The following is a 21,458-nucleotide window of genomic DNA, read 5'->3' on the forward strand; positions in this document are numbered from 1 at the left end:
ATATTGAATAGATATTTTTTTCCATACATTAATTTAGTTTTGAATTTAATATATTTCTTTTTCTTGAATGAATGATAGAAGGAAACTACATCCAGCTCAATCTTTATGAAGGGCATCAGATATCTCACGTGGAAAGGCATGGTTGAAAATATTTACATTAGAAATTTAAGCCCACTTGGCTAGGTAATGAGCAGCCACATATGGCTCCCTTTTGACCCATTGGAAGCACATCTTCGCAAGGAGCTTTTGCATCACCAAACCTTTATTAACCAAATGGCACAACTCTCATGTTGATTAGTGAGCAGCGACTACCTTAATGTCATCATGGACTTAGCACCCCCTTCAATAATAGCAAGATTGGTGCCTTCATCTAAATTTAGTAAACATGATTAGGTTTAGGTCAAAAACGAGTCATCTTAAACATTGTGAAGCTTACAACTCTTACTCGATCTTTTAAGAGTTGGATCAACCTAGTATGAACAAATATTTTTTTCACAATGTCAAAGTAATAACAAATAAAGGAGAAACTTGATAATAGTGTATTTTTCTTTTCTTTAGTACAAATAAGATAATAAATAAATAGAAGTACTAAAAAATAAAAGTTACATAATATATAAATTCTTAAATTTACATAGTCTAAGAAGGTTCACTAAATTTTAACCTTTGAACCGTGACCTCTTAGAAAAAAAAAATGGCAAATTACAACTTATTCACCTATGGTTTGATTGAAATTTAAGTTATCTATATATGGTTTGAAATTTGACATTTTACTTATCTGAGATTAACTTAGTTAAAGTTCTATAACTCACTTCCGTTAAAGATATGGCTAAATATGTATTCTTGCTTCACTTTTATGTCTCTCTCCTCTAAAAACACAAAAAAAAAAAAAAATAATAAAATAAAGATTTGATAAAATAAGATAAAAAAGATGTTAATAAAGATAAAAGAAGCTTACATTTCCCAAGGGAAATCTATGTTCCTAAACTAACTTTAGCTCCAATTGATTTTGTTTTCTTTACAATTCCCAGGAATTCAATACATCGGAATCCAATTCCAACAAAAGGGTATCCTTGGAATTTCATTTCCCTTAAAAGAAAAACCTACAAAAATATCGGATTATTCAGAGGCTGTTTGGATTAGTGATTTCCATAACTCATAATTCAAAAATGGTGGGACCCATAGCTGAGAAGTCCGTTTGGCACCACATAACTCTGTTTCCAGTTTTTTGTTTTCATCACTCAATTCTCTAATTTTTGAGTTATGAGTTATGGAAACTGAAAACACATTTTAGCTATTTTCAGTTTCCATAACTCTGTTTTCAATGATATTTTTGTAATTAAACACACATGGAGGGACCCACTAGTCAAGTCAGCCGCACCTTTTGACCCTTTTTTTTTTTTTTTAGTTCTTCATCACCTCTAATTTTCGGTCTTCAGTTCTTTCTTTCTTTCTTTTTTCTTCTTCTTTCACTGGGTTCAATTTTTTTTTTTTTTTTCACTGGTTCAAGTTTTTAGGTTTCTAGGTTTCTTTTTCTTTTTTTCTTTCACTGGGTTCAGGTTTCTGGTTTTTTTTTTTTTTTTACTAGGTTCAGTGAGTTTGGGTACTGAAGAAAAAAAAAAAAGCTACATCGAGTGACAGGTATGGGGCCCACAAACAGTGTGAAAAATATTGAATGATGGCAAGTGAGTGATGGTGCCAAACAGGTAGGATATTCTAAAGTGATGAGTGATGAGTGATAAGTGATAAGTGACAGAAATTGAGTGATGAAAAAAAAGCATCCAAACAAGCCCCCATTATTGCATCAACCCAAGTTCTCAAATTCCAGCTCCTCTATTCTGATGCTAACTCTGTTCCTCACCACTCATATGCATTAAAACAAAATCCAGAAATTATAATAAAAGAAAATTTCAAAGCACAATTATTGGAGATTCCTAGTAAAATGTCAAAATTGAAAATTCCTTATTTTTCTTATTTATTTTTCCGAAATATATAATAAAAATTGATAATTCAGGTTTGTTTGTATGTCAGAAGGTGAGATTGTGATTTGAGCTCAACTAAATCTTCTTTTATCTTTACTAACATATTTTTGATCTTATATTCTCCTGAATCTTTATGTTTTTTTTTTTTTTTTTTTAGAGGAAATATATAAAAATGAAGCAAAATTACATATTTAGCAATGTTCTTAACTGAGGTGAGTTACAAAACGTTAACTAAGTTAACTTTAGGTGGGTAAAGTGTCAAATTTCAAACCACAAGGCAATTTAAATTTCGGTCAAACCATGTGTAGGTAAATTGTAATTTGCAAAAAAAAAAAAAAAAAAAAAAAAAAACAAAAAACAAAAAACAAAAAAGAAAGAACTTAGAAAAGAAAGAAAATAAATAAAAGAACAAGAAGTGAAATCTCCAAAGCCAATGTGGCCTTCAGGTCTTGTACATTTCGGCATTGTCATCTTCTGGATGGCTCCAAAAGATTCATCATCAAAAAGTTGTCGCAATCTCTGCACATCCTAACCAGATCAGCTTAGTTGGGCCTGTTACAATATCTTTCTATCAAAAAGTAAAAAAAAAATCAGGCCTTCTAAGTTCTAAGCTTGGGCCTCTCAATGCTGGCTGGACTGGGTATGTTTAGTACCCAAATTTCAATACAGAGAGAGAGAAATCTCCAAAGCCGCACAGCTCATCATAGCTACACTCAATGACGACCTTGACTTCATGAAAGAGCCACGAGGCCAACATTCATGTGATTTGTTATCTCAACTCTCAATATAATGAGCTGATGCCGTTTGATTGTCATTGAAAGTGTAGTTAATTTTCAGTTCCTGAAAGGTTACACTAAGCTAACTGCAAGGACCACAAATCTTATATGTTAAGAAAGTTTCTCATTAGTTGGATGTGAGTTTTAGCATGGGTAGGGACACAGCCAGAAATTTTTATTTGAGGGGCCAATTTATGATATGAAATTATTAGTTTATACAAACTTCCATAAACATGTATAAACACAGATATCTATACACACATATAATTTAGTATCTTCCATAGTGAGTCTTTAAAATTTTCATTTTTAATAAAAGTTACCAAATTATCAACCAAAATTAGTAAAAAAATTTCAATTGAACTAATGAAGTATTTAAAGACATGAATGATTCAAAACTTTAACAAACACAAGAATGCATTTTACAATAAAAAAATGAATGTAAAAAAAAAAAAAAAAATTCTCTATAACACTAGACCAATTGGACAATTGTATGAGAAAACTAATTTGGTGAAAATTGATTTGCTCATATTCATTCATTGAATAAAATCCCTATATATACAAGCTAAGAAGTCAAGCAATTGCTCTTTTCTATAACTAACTAAACAGACTCATACACGTGTGAACAATAAATAACAAACTTAACAAACTAAAACATGTGCGTGACTAAACTAACTCTATTAACAAAAACTACAGGTTATTTACTGTACAAACATGAACTAAACTACATTGGGTCTGTTTGGATTGAACTTATTTTGCTGAAACTGAAAATTGAAAACTGAAAACACTGTAGCAAAATAATTTTTAAATGTGTGAATAGTATTGTGGGACCCATTTTTAATGAAAAAGTTGATAAAAAGTGGAGTTTGTGGGACCCGTGAACAGTGCACAAGAGCACTGTTCACAGAAGACCGGTCAACCATTGTAGGCTGAACCAAAAAAAAAAAAAAAAAAAAGAGAAAACGCAACATTAGAAACGCAACTTGAAATAATCCGAATCCAAACTCTCTCATTGTTGTTTAGACAAATTCAGATGCATCATCAATTCCTTTATCTTTAGAGCTCGAAGCTTGATCCCTTGACGACTGAGTTGTTAGTTCTTCACCAATTGAGTCTTCAAGTTCTGCACTAGCTGCTACACTGTGTGAATCTGTAAGCTGCTCTACTGCAGTGTCTTGATTGGCTTCATTCCTTTGCCTTTGATAAATTGTTTTAAGAGCATCATTAGACTAGCTCAAATATTTGGAGGGGCCAAGTCCCATTTTTGTAGGCTAATAATTAAAATGATAAATATTTATACATAGTATTAAAATATTTTTAAAATTTTTTGAGGGCCATAGCCCCCCTCATACATGTAGCTCCGCCCTAAGCATAGGTTTAGATAGATTATGTTAAGACTTAAGAGAGCCTCTCATTAATTAGTTGGATTTGAATTTAGATAGTAAGTTTGTTTCCTACTTGTATTTTGTTTTGTTTTGTTTTGGTTTTTTTTTTTTAAAAAAAAATTTAATAATATCTTAGTACTGTTTTTAAATTAGATAATATCTTATAATTTTTTCAATAAGTAAATAATATGTTATACTTTTTTTTTTTGTAAAGAATCTTACTGGTGCGGACACCACACGATGACACATCTGTGGAGATTATCTTTATCATTTATGTTATCTTTATTTGGGTTTATCTTTAGTATTGGATTAGTATTTGAGATTGTTAGGATTATCGTACTAGTATTTGAGATTGTTTAGGATTTGTTTAGGAGAGTTTATCTTTATCATTATGATTCCTGGAAGCTGTATATAAAGCTCCAGACGGTTCCTTTTGTATTTTACAGATTATTATTATTTATTGAGATTATTTTCGTTGATTTGTTTGGTGGTAATTCCAAACACCTTAGGTGGGAAGCCTAAGGTTTTACGGTGGGACTAATCTAGGTGGGAAGCCTAGGTTGTCCTGCATCAACTTGGTATCAGAGCCCAATCCGATCTCCCCTTTCAGTAACCAAAATCACGACTGACATCCCACACACACACTCACCATCAACAAACAAATCAACCTCCAGACATGCCATTACTCAAATACTTACCCCATGAGATTTGCAAACCAAAGCAACCCAAATCCTTACCTCACGAGATCTGCAAGCCAACCTTGGCAATCCGTATATACCCTGCAACCCCACATGAGTTTTTCATTCCCAAGCCAACAGAGAAACCAGCAACACCTCCCAAACCGTTGACCGCCATCCGTGCCCGCCTCTGATCACAGAACCCATAAACCAACAAAAAAAAAAAAAATTCAGATTCACAACTTCACTCCCACTAGATCAGACACAGAGACAAAAGAGAGTTGAAATCCCAACATCAAAGCCGCCGATCCCACCAACAGCATGACGCCATCGCACAACCCGCCGCTGACACGCCATCACCTTCGCTCCCACCATGCTGCTTCACGGGTTCCGAGATCTGACTCACCAGCTCCGATTTCCACCTTCGAGTGCTGCTAACAGTCATCGCCGACGAGCCCAGCCATCTCTTCACCGTCGACTCCAAAGCCGTTTCGTGTTTGCTCCGTCGTCTCTTTGAGTTTTACGTTGTTTCTATTTTCTTAGTTTCGGTGTTTAGTTTTGAACTTGGCATATAAGACTTTAGTTTTATATTGTAGTCTCTCTTTACTGTATTATTATATTTAAAAAAAAAAAAAAAATTCAAATCAGGTCAAGAAGAAGCTTCAAGAAGGGCCCAGTGCACCCCACGTGAAGACCAACAGCAACAAACCAAATTTTCACTCCCACTTCACTACACGTGAGGCCCAATTTCCCCATTGACTAGTAGCATGACCCACTGTCCAGTCAGGCCCAGATTGTTAAGTCAGTCCAACCAAGGTGTGGACTTTCCAAACTTAATGGATTGAAATGCACTTTCAGATTTAATATCAATATGTTTACTATGTGCCTCAAACTTTACCTTCAGTAACATGCTACTGCCTTTGTCCTTTGTTCTGCTTAAATTTTCACATGAATTTATTATTTTAGCTGCTGGTTTATTTTCTTTCAGTATTTTATTTTAGCAAAAAAAAAAAAAAAATCCTTTAAAGTAATTACTTCTCAGTATTAGTGGTTGAACTAGCCTAATCACATTGTCATAATTAGGTCCTTTTTAATTTAATTCTTGTTGAAGCTAGTACTGCTTGAATGCAACAACATTTGGAATTCATGACTTCTCTTCACATATAATTTAACTTGAGTATTATCCTTACTATTCACTTGCTAGAATTAGTTTGTTGATCTCTTTGCATGCATTTGCGTAGTGGTCGTCTAGTAACTAGTTCTGAAGAACGGTCTAATTCCAAATCAGAGTCTAGTTCTGAACCCCAGTCTAGTCCACAATCCCGCCTAAACATGGATCCCCCTCCCCAAGATGAATTAAGACAAGCCATTGCAGAGCTTACTGCCCGTCTAGGCCACTTAGAGGCTAGGTATGACGAGGAAAATGCACATAATGGAAGAAATAATAATAGGCATGGCCCTCACCCTAGGCAAGACCATAGAGACAATGAAGACAACTCCGCTAAGCATATCAAAGTAGAGGCCCCTACCTTCGATGGTGTTAGGAACCCTTAGGTCTACAATGATTGGGTGCGAGAGATGGATCATTTTTTTGAGTGGTATGAACTGTCTGAGGATAGAAAGGTTAGGTTTGCCAAAATGAAACTTGTAGGAAGAGCAAAACTCCATTGGGATAGTGTTGTCAACCACCTCCGTAAGACCCGCCAACCACCCATAACTCTTTGGGAAGAAATGAAGGCCAAGCTCAATGAAAAGTACTTCCCAGTCTCTCATCAAGGCAACTTGTTGGATCAATGGCATGATTTGAGACAAGACAATAGGTCTGCTACTGAGTATGTAGAACAATTTGAAGAGTACAGGATACGTAGCAATGCAACTGAGGATGAGCCAATTACCTTGAGTAGATGTAGGAAAGGTCTCAATTATGATCTTCAAAGAGAATTGGTGGCTCGACAAATCTCAACTCTTGATGATGCTTATACCTTAGTGCAAGATTTAGAACTGATCCCTAGGCCCCAAAGTGGAAGGAGATTTGACAATCGCATGTTGCCTCGCAACAATTTTGATGGCCCCCAAGGTAGATACCTCCAAGGTACCCAAAATAGGTCTTATCTCAACAACAGACCCTTACACATAGAAGAAAATCCTCAGGGTAGATACCAACAAGGTCCTCAAACTAGACCCAATCCCAACAATAGGCCCTTACGCCCAGAAGACAAAGGGAAGAGTGTGGTTAGAGAGACATTTAGGCCAAATTCTAGAATCCAGTGCTTTAAGTGTCAAGGCTTTGGTCATATGGCTGCCCAATGTCCTAATAAGACTTTGTTGATTGAAGAATTGGATGGAGAGGAAGAGGTAGAAGAAGTAGTCTATGAGCCTAACATTGAAGACATTGTAGAAATAGGAGAGGATGATCCCACCCAATTAGCTTGCATTAGAGCCCTACCATCTTTTGATAACCTCAACAAAGGTAGTCTTGATACTCCTGTAATGAGTGTTGTTAGGTGTGCTCTAGCACAGTCCGAAGAAAGTGATGATTGGAAAAGAAATACTATCTTCCAAACCTTTGTCAAGTGTGGAACCACAAATTGCAAGGTTATCATTGACAGTGGAAGTTGCATTAATGCAGTTTCTTCTAAACTTGTCTCCCTCCTAGGTTTGAAGTTAGTTGCCCATCCTAAGCCCTATAAGATTTCTTGGGTAGATGATTCATCTATCACCATCAAGGATAGGTGTCTTGTTCCTATTAATATCCTCTCATACAAGGCTCAGATTTCATGTGATGTGATTCCAATGGATGTAGGACACATAATTTTGGGACGACCATGGCTCTATGATTTAGATGTCACTCTTTATGGTCGCTCGAACTCTTGTTCCTTCATGCACAATGGACAAAGGATTAAACTTAACCCAGTCAAAACTAAGTTTGTTAGCGCAAGTAAGGCTAGAGAAGAGCCCAAAAAGCAAAGTATGAACCTCATTAGTCCAAAAGAACTTGAAAGAGCTGTCAATCAAGACTCCATCATCTTTGCTTTGGTTGTTAAGGAAATTGCACTAGACAACTTTGAAGAACCAAGAAAAGAAGTACGGTCAGTGCTTCAAGAGTTCCAAGATGTTTTCCCTAAGGAGCTTCCAAATCAATTGCCTCCTATGCGTGATATTCAACACGCCATAGATCTTGTCCCGGGAGCAGCACTCCCAAATTTGCCCCACTATAGAATAAGCCCTCCTCAACATGATGAGATGGTTAGACAAGTGGATGAGCTCTTGCATAAAGGATTTGTGCGTGAAAGCTTAAGCCCATGTGCAGTCCCTGCACTCTTGACCCCAAAGAAAGATGGATCCTGGAGAAAGTGCGTGGATAGTCGCGCAATCAATAAGATAACTGTGAAGTATCGTTTTCCTATCCCTAGGTTAGATGATATGTTTGATATGATGTCAGGAGCCACAATCTTTTCAAAGATTGATTTGAAAAGTGGATACCACCAGATTAGGATTCGCCCAGGTGATGAATGGAAGACTGCTTTTAAGACAAAAGATGGTCTATATGAGTGGCTTGTGATGCCTTTTGGGTTATCAAATGCTCCTAGTACTTTTATGAGAATGATGACACAAGTACTAAGGCCTTTCATGGGCAAATTTGTGGTAGTGTACTTTGATGACATCCTCATTTATAGTAACTCAAAAAAGCAACATTTGGACCATCTTAAACAAGTTTGTTCCACTTTGAGGAGAGAAAACTTGTATGCCAACCTAAAGAAATGCTCTTTCTTCACTGATAGTGTCATTTTCTTAGGTTTTGTGGTTTCATCTAAAGGAGTTTCTGCTGACCCACAAAAGGTCAAAGCCATAGTGGATTGGCCCGAACCCAAGAACATTCATGAGGTTCACAATTTTCATGGGCTTGCAACTTTCTATCGCCGCTTCATACGTGGATTTAGTACAATCATGACACCAATCACTGATTGTATGAAGCAAGGCGAATTCCAATGGTCCAATGCTGTTGGTAAAGCATTTCAAGAAATCAAGAAGAAGATGACAGAAGCACCAGTGATGCGCCTACCAGACTTTGATAAGGTCTTTGAAGTGGAATGTGATGCGTCTGGTGTAGGCATAGGAGGAGTTCTTAGCCAAGATTGTCACCCTATAGCTTACTTTAGTGAGAAATTAAATGAGGCTAAGAAGAAGTATTCAACATATGACAAAGAACTCTATGCTGTGGTACAAGCTTTAAGATATTGGAGCCATTATTTGACACCCCATGAGTTTGTCATTTATTCAGATCATGATGCTCTCCGCCACATCAATTCCCAAAAGAAATTAAATGCTCGGCATGTCCCTTGGGTTGAGTTTTTGCAAAGATTCTCTTTTGTTTTGAGACATAAATCTGGTGTTGAGAATAAGGTAGCTGATGCTTTGAGTCGCCGAATCACCTTACTTTCTGTGATGAGCACAAAAGTCATAGGGTTTGAGAAGTTGCAAGAAGAGTATGAATCTTGCCCAGATTTTGGAGAAGTGTACACTACACTCAAGACTGAGCATCTTCAGGTTGTTGATGATTTTATCCTCCGAGATGGCTACTTGTTTAAAGCCAATAAGCTTTGTATCCCCCGCACATCAGTTAGAGACTTTTTGGTTTGGGAAGTACACGCGGGAGGACTTTCAGGACATTTTGGACGTGATAAGACAATTGAAGAGGTAGAGAGGCAGTTCTATTGGCCAAGCCTTAAGAGGGATGTTGCCAAAATAATTGGTCAATGTCGTCAATGTCAACTGGCTAAGCATTGCAAGCAAAATACTGGCCTTTACACTCCTTTACCAGTTCCATACCGTCCTTGGGAGGATATCAGCATGGACTTTATACTAGGTCTTCCCCGTACCCTTAGGAAGTTTGATTCCATCCTTGTAGTGGTAGACCGGTTCTCTAAGATGGCTCACTTTCTTCCATGCTCTAAGACTTCTGATGCATCCAAGGTTGCCAAGATTTTCTTTGATGAGATTGTTAAGTTGTATGGGTTGCCTAAATCAATTGTGTCAGATAGGGATGTTAAATTCATGAGCTATTTTTGGAAGACCCTTTGGCACATGATGGGAACAAAGTTGAAATTCTCCACAGCATACCATCCTCAAACTGATGGTCAAACTGAGGTTGTCAATAGGAGTCTAGGAAATCTTTTAAGGTGTCTCATAGGTGAGAATGGTAAGACTTGGGAATCTATACTTCCTATAGCCCAATTTGCTTACAATAACTCAATCAATAGGTCCATAGGTATGAGCCCATTTGAAGTTGTTCATGGTTATACACCTAGGAGACCTTTAGACCTTCTCCCAATGTCCTCACATGATAGGGTTTCTGTGTCTGCAGTAGAGTTTGCTAGTCACATGCATGAGCTGCATAAAGAGATCAACAAACGAATTCATGCTAGTAATCTTAAGTATAAGACTCAGGCTGATTTACATCGACGTCATTTAGACTTTGATGTAGGAGATTATGTTATGATTCGTATCAGGCCTGAACGGTATCCTTCAGGAACCGTTAAGAAACTGCAGGCCCGCAGTGCTGGCCCATTCAAGGTATTAAAGAAACTTGGACCTAATGCTTATGTGATTGATATACCTTCAGATTATGGTATTAGTTCTACTTTTAATATTGCTGATTTACTTGCTTTTAAAGGTCCAGCAGTTATTCCCTATGACCCTTTTGATGATCCTCTCTCTTCTTCTTTGGCTAACCCTGTCCCTAGCCCTACACCATCTTGTTTCCAAAAGGCACATAAAGATATTATTGATGTTATTTTGGATGAGCAGTCTCTTTTCACTAGGGATGGAACAGTTCAGCGTTTCTTGGTTCGTTGGCGAGGACGGCCTGATTCTGACTGTACATGGATCACCAGAGAGGAGTTGCAGCAGCTTGATCCTGCTCTTTTGGAGGCTTACTTGGATACACTTGCTACCACCTCATCTCTACCTCCTATCACTCGCACATATGAGCGTCGACGGAGGCGCCATGCTGATCCAGTGAGCTTGTGGCTTGATGGAGTTTGTTCTGATGTCACTTGATCCTTATGAGCTTTACTCGACGAGGTCGAGTTTCTCCCACCCCAGGGGAGTTGGTGCGGACACCACACGATGACACATCTGTGGAGATTATCTTTATCATTTATGTTATCTTTATTTGGGTTTATCTTTAGTATTGGATTAGTATTTGAGATTGTTAGGATTATCGTACTAGTATTTGAGATTGTTTAGGATTTGTTTAGGAGAGTTTATCTTTATCATTATGATTCCTGGAAGCTGTATATAAAGCTCCAGACGGTTCCTTTTGTATTTTACAGATTATTATTATTTATTGAGATTATTTTCATTGATTTGTTTGGTGGTAATTCCAAACACCTTAGGTGGGAAGCCTAAGGTTTTACGGTGGGACTAATCTAGGTGGGAAGCCTAGGTTGTCCTGCATCACTTACACTTGTATAGTTGTATATACATACACACATACATACATATATATTGCATTTGTATGTCTGAAAGTTTTTTATTTTATTTAAGTTAGATATGTACACTTGTAAGTTAGATATTATTATAATAATTGTAGTTCCATTTCCGATCCTTATGCCAAAATTTTAAAACGTTATTTAGAACCTTGAATAAAATGAAACCTTATGTATTTGTATCATGTGTGTGCCTGTATATTTATATATGAAAAAATTGCATTGACATATCCTGAGATTTATTGAAAATACATTAACCTCCTCCCTTCTTTTGAATCGTACACTGACCTTCCTTCATTTTCAAAATACTTACACTCATTCCCCACACTTAACACCGTTAAATTCATTAATAGAATTATAAAACTATATTTTTTAAAAATATTATATTTTCCCTCTTATCATCATTTTTTTCTGTTTGTTTTGACATTAACATTTTCTATAAAATGAATTATTTTCTAATAAGTGTTTTCTAGAAAACTATATCATTTTCTTATGTTTTAACAGTGACTTTAATATAAGTTGAAAAATTATCTCTTAACTTTCCTTATTTAGTATTGAGTTCCATAAATTTTTAGTGGAAAACAACTCTATCCTGCTAAGTTAAATATGGAAAGTTAAAAGCTAATTTTCCTTTGACAATTTTTTTTTTTTTTTTTTTTACTTATAAACACTGAAAAATACAAAATACTATCTTTACATAAGGTTTTCTATTGAAACAAATGAAGCTCATTTTACAGCCACTCTCATTCTCACAAATCTCTCCATCTCCCAATAAACTAAATTGTACGTAACAAACACACATAAAAGAAAGAAAGAAACATTAATTGATTGGATAAAGTACCTTGCTAGACTTAGTCCAAATGAGATTCAGAGTCCTGTTAAAGTTCAAGAATAGCAGACTACCTTTCTAAGTAGGACTTGGAGTGGCGTCACTTATGATGCCACACCCATAGTTGTCAAAACGTGAATCGTATCGTGAATCGATTTTTAATTTTTCCATATCATATATCATATCATATCGTGTATTGTAAGATACACAAACATTTAATAAAATTTATTAAAAAAAATATATACAATAAATGGTATATTTATTATAAATTTTGAATATATTCAACTAATGACTAATTCATTCATTACTTTCGTAATAATATTTAACAAGCTAACTAAATAAATCAAACTAGCATGTGTTTATAACATACACATTTAAATTACTTAAATCCAAAAGTGATAATTGATGGTGTCAAGAAATGAGCCAACTCTAAGCTCGTCCAGGACAAGAAAAGCAGAAATGAGCTATATATGTTACTCGTCCTTGACAAGCTCGTCCATAAAGGTTTCTTGGACAAGCTTGATACATTTACAGCTTTTGGGTGATCTCTCGTCCATGCAAGCTCAGGACGAGCTCCACACTTATAGCTCAAAACGCAAGAATCAAGGTTCTTTGTCATAAACCGTTCCCAACGATGGTTATGAAAAGTACGAGCAAAGCATACAATTTCCATAGCAGTTATGGAAGTTAACTCCAAATTTTCCAGACTCCTCAATAGTAGGGGAAGTTACTAAATAAATAATCGTTTCCATAAATCTATATAAACACGAACCTGTGACAAACAAAGGTAAGTTTTTTCCAGATACAATCCCCAGAAGTTTGGAATTCCATTTGTCAGAAAAGAGAAACTAATTTCATTATCGGAGGGTTTGTGGCTGGTCAACCCCGGTCTCCTCTGATCTTTTGTTTCTTCTTTTTCAAGCCCTCTGAATCATCAAAGCTTGCGCCATCCAGCCTACTGATTTTTTATCAATAATATATTACAAATGACCCAAAAATAATAATTTATTTTCATCATATTCATCAAATTGCCTAATCAACCCCATCTAAGTCAATGCTAGTACATGTTTATAATTTTGCAAACTTATTTCTTTATTAAAATTTTCTTCGTCGTCATTCATCATTAACATTTACTATTACTTCTTGTTCTTTTTATTTTAATAACTTTTTATAAAAAAAAATTTGGGCATTCTAGTTTCTTGGAACAATAATGACAAAAATAAAAAATTTATATTGTCAATCAATATTTTATTCATAGTATATAAAATAAATTTGAAAATATTAAAGTGAAGGATAAGTGTGTACTGTGTAGTCCAATTATAGGAGAGAGAGAGAGAGGAAAAAAAAATTATGAATATGTTATTTTAGTAGGTTAAATTAAGTAAACTAATAATTTTGTGTTAAAAACAAGTCTAACAACTTGTTAGATTCAAATAAAAATACAAATTTTAACAAAAAATCTCATTTTAGAGCATTTATTTATGTATTGTGCAATACGTACGATTTTATGATACGATATAATTCATACGATACATACATTGTATTTTACAATTCATGAGCACTTATGATATGCTAATACAATACAGAACTTTTTACCCACGATACGTATTGCGTTTCGTACAATACTGACAACTATGACCGCACCACATTAAGGGGGTGGTTGGTTCACTGTTGTTACATTACACCGTAATATTACATTATTGTAATTTTATATAAATGTAATTTCAATATAAGAATATAATATTACATTGTTTAAGAAAGTGATGTGATATATATTGTAATTTTAGATTATGGTAATATTAAAAAAAAAAAACCAAAAACCTTAATGTAACATCATCATAATGTGCATCACATTAAATGCACATCACAGTACCAAACGCCCCCTAACTATGTTATTTTTTATTTTCTATTTTAGTAGAATAACTGTGCTATTCTGCTTAATACTATTTGCTGCTTCTTTAGCAATATTTGTTGTTTTTTATTATGTGGTGGTGGTTTGGGAGAAGGAGAGGTTTATGAGAGTGATAAAGAAGTCGAAGAAGAGGACAAAGATTGGAGTAAAAATGAGAATTTCATTTGGAAAGGATGATAAAAGTGGATAATAAATTTTTTGTTTGAAAGAAAATTATGTTAATGAATTTAAAGGTATTAGTGGGTTCCAGTTAATTTAACTAATAAAATCTTTTGTAATCAAATAAAAGATTTGAGATTCGATTTCTGCCTACACAAAAAACCAATTAGTATTTTGATATTATGATAAAGAGTAATCATTAAAAGCAGAAGTAATGGGTTAAAAACTTTTTCTTAAAAGAAGTATTAAGTTGAGGGGTTGCGTGTATTTATTTTGAAAAATAAGGAAAGCCTATGTACAATTTAAAAGAAGAGGAGAGATTAGTGCAACTTTCTCATATGTGTGTGTATAATATACAATATAATACTTATATTTTACTTATTATGAAAATGATTAAATTAAAGTATACTCATGAAGTTTTATTTTATTAACGTCAGCACAATATTTAAATAAAATTATCATTTTATTTAAATAAAATAATTTTTATTTAGTCCAAACTTAACAAGGAGTGAAACTCTATCTCTCTAACAAATCTAACTTAAACTCAAACTCATCATTATCATTTTTTTTAAATAAATTTTTTTTGTTTAATCAAAACTTAATAAGAAGTGAAATTCTATTTCTTTATAAAGTCCAACTTAAAGTCAAACTCAAACGTTGATAATCTATATAAAAAAAAAAAAACTGATAGGACTCAAAAAGAAGAAAAAAAGAGACTCACTTTGAAAATAGGACTCTTAAAAAGAGGAGAAAGACACACAGTAGATTAAGAAAAAGAGAGAAAGAGAGAGTCTCTCTCTCCCCTCCTCAAAGTCCTAACAATTATCATCTCAAAATCCTAACTTAACTTCACTTTAGGATTCAAAAAAGAAAAAGAAAAAAAGAGAGACTCATGTAACCAAAAAAAAAAAAATTAGGGTTAAGAAAAAATAAATTCCCCCCCCCCCTCCTCTCTCAAAACTTTAACAATTACCACCTTAAAACCCTAAAATTAACTTCACTTTAAGATATATATATATATATATATATATATATATATATATAAAAACAACAACAAAGACTAACGTAAAAAATAAATAAATAATAGGGCGGGTTCATTAAACGTGTTTTCATTTTTATAAATTGAAAACAACCTTTCACTTGTCTTTAATTTCCTTTACAAACTAAGAAGATTTGAGAACCGTGTTTGTTTTCTATTTATTTTGGTTGCTAAATAAGTTTTCTACTTTGAAAAATATAAAATTATTTCTGAAATTAAAAAAAGAAAAAAAGCTGTACAGTGAATCGAAGCCGCCATGGACCTTTTGAGTGGGCCAAATGTTGCAGTCCAATCTGGCATACACACGTTTTGATTCCATTCTCCATTCTCTGCGTACGCGAACTGCCTATTCAAAATCAGACATCCATCACATCCTACCAAAATCTCTGCCTTTCTCAGCCGGCAACCTCAGATGGCCGAATCCAAAACAGACCAAACAACACACTTTCTGTCAGGTTCAATTTTCTTATTCTCGTCTTGTTCCTTTAATTTGCTATATGATCTTGTGCAATACATGTTACTTGTTCAAAATTTCAAATATGGCTACGACTTTTATTAGATTTAGGCAATTTCCAGTTAGAAGTAATTTATACTTTTGTACATTTCTTGTTAAAAAATGAAAATTTGGAATCTTAATAGATGTTGGGATAATGGGATCCAATTGGTTTTCTTGGATATCTTAGTATTTATTTACTTACACTCCTTATTGAATCCGATTGTGCATATGCATTTTCTTAAACTGGGTTTTCTGTCTATGGTTAATCTGTTTTCTTCAATCTATTATTGTCCAAATTCATTAACCGGTTATGGCTTTTTGTTGTTCTTGAAATTAACTATTGTTACAGTCTGAGCATGCATGTTCTATTAATGTTTAACAATCGAGAGTTACCTATGTTTGTATAACAGAAGAGATCAAATCTCTCTCTATTTCTCAAATCCTTTCACTCTAGCTTGGAACGGTTTTTTATTTATTTATTTATTATAAAAATAAATATTATGTGCTTGCTTGTGTTTATATCACACATGTATATGTAGGAATCTATCGTTTATTTGTTTGCTAGCAGATGAAGTGAAAGCACCCAATTTGTTTGAAAGAGCAAAGGAAGAGATTGAAGCAATTCTTCATTCTGAGAAATCACCTCAGCATCACGAGGAAACTCATGGCAAGCGAAATGATATTGATGAAAACACTCCTTTAGATGCTGTTAGAGCTCCAAATGTGTTTGAGCGAGCAAAGGAGGAGCTCGAGGCTCTCGTTCAAACAATCCATCCCAGGAAAGAGTCTCCAACCCATGAAAGACGGTTTGAATTCACCTGTGAAATATTGATTGCTTAGATTTTTAGACTCTTTGATTGCTTTCTCATTGTTCTTTTGGTATTTATTGCAGGGAAGAAACCACAAAGACAGAATCCAAGCAGGATGAAGCAGATTCTCAGTCAGGTATAATATCATGTGAAATGTTGTCTGTACTAGAATTGTTGTAAGAAATGTTCCTATAGGCTAATGGGACAAGTTCAGTGTAGAGAGTATTCATATGATGGTTTCTTTCTACCTTAAAAAGAAGGTTACCTATAATGTCCTTGTCATTTTCCCAGACTTGTATTGTAATAGTTTGTAGGACATCCTTAGTTTCTCATTCTTTCACATTTGCCATTATCATTCACGCTTTGGAATGCTTGAATCTCTGAGGACAACAAGCTTCCAGTGATTGAGTTGAAGAGTTTGTTATTGACATTGCTTTATGATTGGTGGCATCATCTAATGACCTCTTGCCCCTCTCCCTTTTCCATTTCATATTTTACCCTATATATATTGGATTTGTAGAATTTTAGGTGCTAGTTTAATTTTAATTTTTCTTTTAAACATTTCTCTTGTACACTCCCATGTATTAATCTCGCATTTTGGACTGTTGTAATGATTTACTTATATATTTAAAGAAAAAAAAATTCAAGTAGTCTGTCTATGATTGTCATATTTTTGGTGTCCAAGAAATTTATATTGATTTAATTTTATCAATTTGACTTTCCTTACACATTCTATTAAAGCTGCTCTGGGTAGACTCTATTCATGTTTTTATTCTATGGACACTTGCAGATTTCATAATTGTAATATTAGACTATTTCCACCATTCTTTATATTCAGCTATGATCAGAACATGCCTTGAAATTTTCTATATCTTCTCCACTTTATAGTTTATTGGCTTCACATTCTTTGTACAAAAAGTTGAAAGCCTAACCCAGTCTTCTTAATGTGATGCTTTTATATTGGCAGAGAACAACATTCAGGGGCCCAATTTTATTGAGAAAGCTAAGGAAAAGATTGAAGCAACTACACCCCATCATAAGTCATCACACTATCATCATAAGGAAACTCATGGAACAAGTGATGATATTGATGAAAAAACCCCAATATATGATGTGAAAGGACCAAATGTTTTTCATAGGGCAAAAGAAGAAATCGAAGCCGTTATTGAAACAATTCATCCTAAGAAAGATCATGCGAGTTCTGTTTCTTCACCAAAGAAAGAAGGTGGATTCAGTTTTTATATTGGAAGAATGTTGGAAAAAGTGTGCTCTCCGCAGGGTAGTAAGAGAGATTAATTAGTTGTAAATTGTGGTAAAGTTCTGATTTTTCTTCCTTTTTTTTTTTTTTTTTTTGGGGTTCAAAATCCAAATACAACCACATTATAGACATGATCATTTGTTTATAGGCCGTTTCACCACCCATTCCCTCATTCAAATACTTGAAAATTCAATGCCTTTCTGTTGCAGAGTTTGTTTTGTTCTAGGAACGTATCTGCTGAAATTTTCTGGATTTTTTTTGTCAATTTTTGTTTAAGTATTCAGATTGATTTGATTATAGCAAAGAGTGTCAAGTTGGGACGGATTGTGACTATATTTATGGGCAACCTATTTTGGTTTGTTTTTCTGGTTGGACAATGTACACAATGCTACTATATGTAACATAAGATGCAAAAGATTGTTGTAATGAATTCATCTTTCTTATCAACACACAACAGGTCATTTCTTTCATTGATAATTTGTCCTATAATAGTTAAAATTGAAGGAAGTTTCCCCCTTAATATGTTATGGTTTGTCACTTTGTATTGCAATTGGCTGATTGTCTATAGACTGTATCTTATTTATCTCATTTGTGCTGGTACTTGCATAGATTAATGTTTCAATCATAAATCAATCTCTCTCTCTCTTGTGTCCATTTTTTTTTAGGTCAATTGGAATTATTGGGTCAGACCTTGAGGAGGGAAAAAATATTGTATATGCCCGGCGTATATAACTTACGTGAGACTGACATGTGGGCTCCACAACTCAAACCTTGAGAAGGGAAAAAATATTGTATATGTTTGGCGTATACAACTTATGTGACATGTGGGCCCCACAATTGTGGGACCCACATATTAGTCTCACGTAAGTTTTATATGTCGGACGTATAAGATATTTTCTCCTAAAGAGGAGTAGGAGAAGGAGCGTCCAGAGATGTGACTTAAAAATTTTAAATTAGAGATTGTGGTGAGTCCATATATGGTTAGCATGTTAATTTAAGAATGTTGTAAAATTCTTATGGATTTTTACTTATTTATTTATTTTGATAGGTGTGGCTTTTTATTATGTCTCTACCATTACTCAAATCTCAAACCATATGTCCTTTTAGACATCAATTTCTTTTCACTTTGGAAGTTGTGGATCTTGTGATAACTTCTTGGATCATGACAGCACCCTTTTTGTCATGAGAGCCCTATTGCCGCTGTATATGGGTTTTGCACATCTAAGCTTTTTTGTTGCATTTGTTAAGATAAAAAGTACCTTTCAAAAGAAAAAAGAAAAAAAAAAGAAGAAGATAAAATGTAGAAAAAGATATAAACAATTTCATATTCGTAGTTAGTTTGCAAGTTGCAACCAACGGTCACTTTCAAATGGGCCAAGTATTTACTTGACCATGATTACACAATTTGAAAATCAACCCTTTTTTTTGTTATCTAAAAAATTAGAAGAAGCAATGAAATTTCCTGACATCTTAAGATTATTATTGAAACTTTATTCTTTTTGGTTTAAAAATTTTCCTTAATTTGAATTCCAAGTTATTTCTACCGAAACCACATACAATGTGATCGGGTTTAGAGAAACCTGTTGAATTAAATTCTCAAGTCTGCATGTGAATTTTGTGGGATTATGATAGCTCTTCATAGGATTTAAATGTTTTTGTATTATGCAATTGGTAATTGTCATTGTTTGAACAAAATACTCTCTAAACAATATATTGCTTTTTTGCTTAGAGAGTAATGGTTAGACTTAATCATGACTTTTGGTTGAAATGTGTATGCTTTCCTATAGTATGAGGCTTGAATTGGTAGGATTTATATTTAAGTTAACCACCGTTTTCTTTCGATCATATAAGATAAAAAGAACTCTTCTTTTTTTTTCATTCATTGTTGTTTTCTTCCTTAGCAATATAGGTCTTGGCATGCTTTAGTTCTTTATTTCTTTACTTATTGTTTGGCACTATCCTTAATAATAATCCTACATAATTTTTTTTTTTGGTTGAAATCCTACATAATATTCTTCAGTCCGAGAGTAGTCCTATCAATCTTCAATCTTTTAAAATTACTTGAAGTGCACTTGGACGGTTGGACCAACAAATGCTATCTCAATATACTATTATAGTCAACAAAAGAGGCCACTGACGATCATCTTTTAACCACTGTTTCGGGATCAGGCTATAAACAAAAGTATAGAAAACAAAAGGTCCTATAAATAATATAAGACGCAATATATATGTATACACATATCGAATACATACACTCATAGAAAATAACATTTATAGATTTACCTAAATGCTCTATTTATTTTTATCGTTGAATTTATTGCTCCTTACTCATGAATTAGAATGCAGCTTTGTAGCTAGAGGAAGAGGCGTTTCCTTGGAGATTCGGGGATTCACAATCTGGCGTGATTTTTATTCCACGAAGAATAAGATATATTACAAATTGAGAAGATAAGAATAAAGAAAAACCTAAAAAATTTCATATCCACAATTAAGCTTTTGTATTTATCTAAAAAATTAATAAAACAATAGAGAAAAAGTTGATAAGAATAACTATATAATTGTTTTTGAGAAAGTTGATAAAAATAATTAGGTTGTGTTGTTTCTATCTAAAAAAAAAATTTTGATAATATAATCAAATCTAATAAAAAAATAGTAAAAATATTTTTAAAAATTAAGTTACATGGAAAATGTATATTATGTAACATTTTTTTTTTTTTGCAAAAAAGATATTATAAAATATTTTTAAAAATTATGATAAGTTTTAAATTTCTAAAAGCTCTTAGTAGTAAAATTGTAATTATATATATATCTATTTATATATATATATATATATATAGCACTTGAAAATATTTCCATTATACTTGCTAACATGCATGCATAGTAGTAGAAGTGCTAATCATATATAAATTTCTTGTATAAATGACCAAAAATAAATTCCATAAATTACAAAGATGTAAGTATTTAGATTGCAATGTAAATGTTTACCTATAAATTACCAGTCATAGCCATTTTAATGTTGCCATAAGTGAGGAAATAATATGCCTAGTCAATTAAGAACACCAAATCAAAAAATTATGTCAATAATCAAGTTGAATTGCATTATCTAAAAAAAAATTTAAAAAATCATATAATTTAAGAAATTATTCAATAGATACTCAAAAAAAAAAAAATGAAGATATATCTTCTCACATAAATCTCCTAATTTCATATGGTAGATGAGTTCCATCCCAAATAGATTCAATGAAAAATTTTTGACCAAAATAAAAATTCCATAAATTAAAAGATATTCATCATTACTGATGCCAAGAGATAGCATACTGGATTCTACTTTCTATGGAAGTACTGCAAATCTAAAAGAATCTAATATACATTACCATGAGACGGTGACATACTCTCTAATGACAACCAAAAATCAAGCTTTAAATCATTCACAAAAACACCTCCAATACTGCAGATGCGTGTGACTAAAGATCCCAAAAGTAAATACATCATCCACTGGGGCTTCCGTGTAGCAATAGGTGTAGTAATTTAAATAAATAAATAAAATGATTTGATGAAGATTTTAGATTGTAATCAAATTAAGAAGAAATAAATGAAGAAAAGAATTTGGTTTGTAATTAAATTAAGATTTTTATCAACTTAGAAATTTTA

At 33.4% G+C, this 21,458-nt stretch overlaps 2 protein-coding genes across 3 annotated transcripts; both read left to right on the forward strand.

The window, feature by feature from the left end:
* The first annotated feature begins 6,452 nt into the window (after window positions 1–6,452).
* Window positions 6,453–8,667, forward strand: LOC115968091. The gene is made up of 2 exons (XM_031087322.1): window positions 6,453–8,528; window positions 8,611–8,667. Exons 1-2 carry the CDS (start codon window positions 6,453–6,455, stop codon window positions 8,665–8,667), a joined length of 2,133 nt encoding a protein of 710 aa, XP_030943182.1.
* Window positions 8,668–15,424: 6,757 nt separating this feature from the next.
* Window positions 15,425–17,914, forward strand: LOC115978132. Of its 2 annotated transcripts, none has more exons than XM_031100153.1 (4): window positions 15,425–15,699; window positions 16,309–16,546; window positions 16,633–16,685; window positions 17,517–17,914. In XM_031100153.1, the coding sequence occupies exons 1-4, from the start codon at window positions 15,657–15,659 to the stop codon at window positions 17,843–17,845; spliced, it is 663 nt and encodes a 220-aa protein (XP_030956013.1). In that variant the 5' UTR covers window positions 15,425–15,656; the 3' UTR covers window positions 17,846–17,914. The 2 variants fall into 2 exon arrangements, with proteins under 2 accessions (XP_030956013.1, XP_030956015.1); XM_031100155.1 differs by having other exon boundaries at window positions 16,309–16,519.
* Window positions 17,915–21,458: the final 3,544 nt, after the last annotated feature.

The sequence above is a fragment of the Quercus lobata genome, chromosome 2, assembly GCF_001633185.2.
Source record: "Quercus lobata isolate SW786 chromosome 2, ValleyOak3.0 Primary Assembly, whole genome shotgun sequence".
Classification (NCBI taxonomy): Eukaryota; Viridiplantae; Streptophyta; class Magnoliopsida; order Fagales; family Fagaceae; genus Quercus; species Quercus lobata.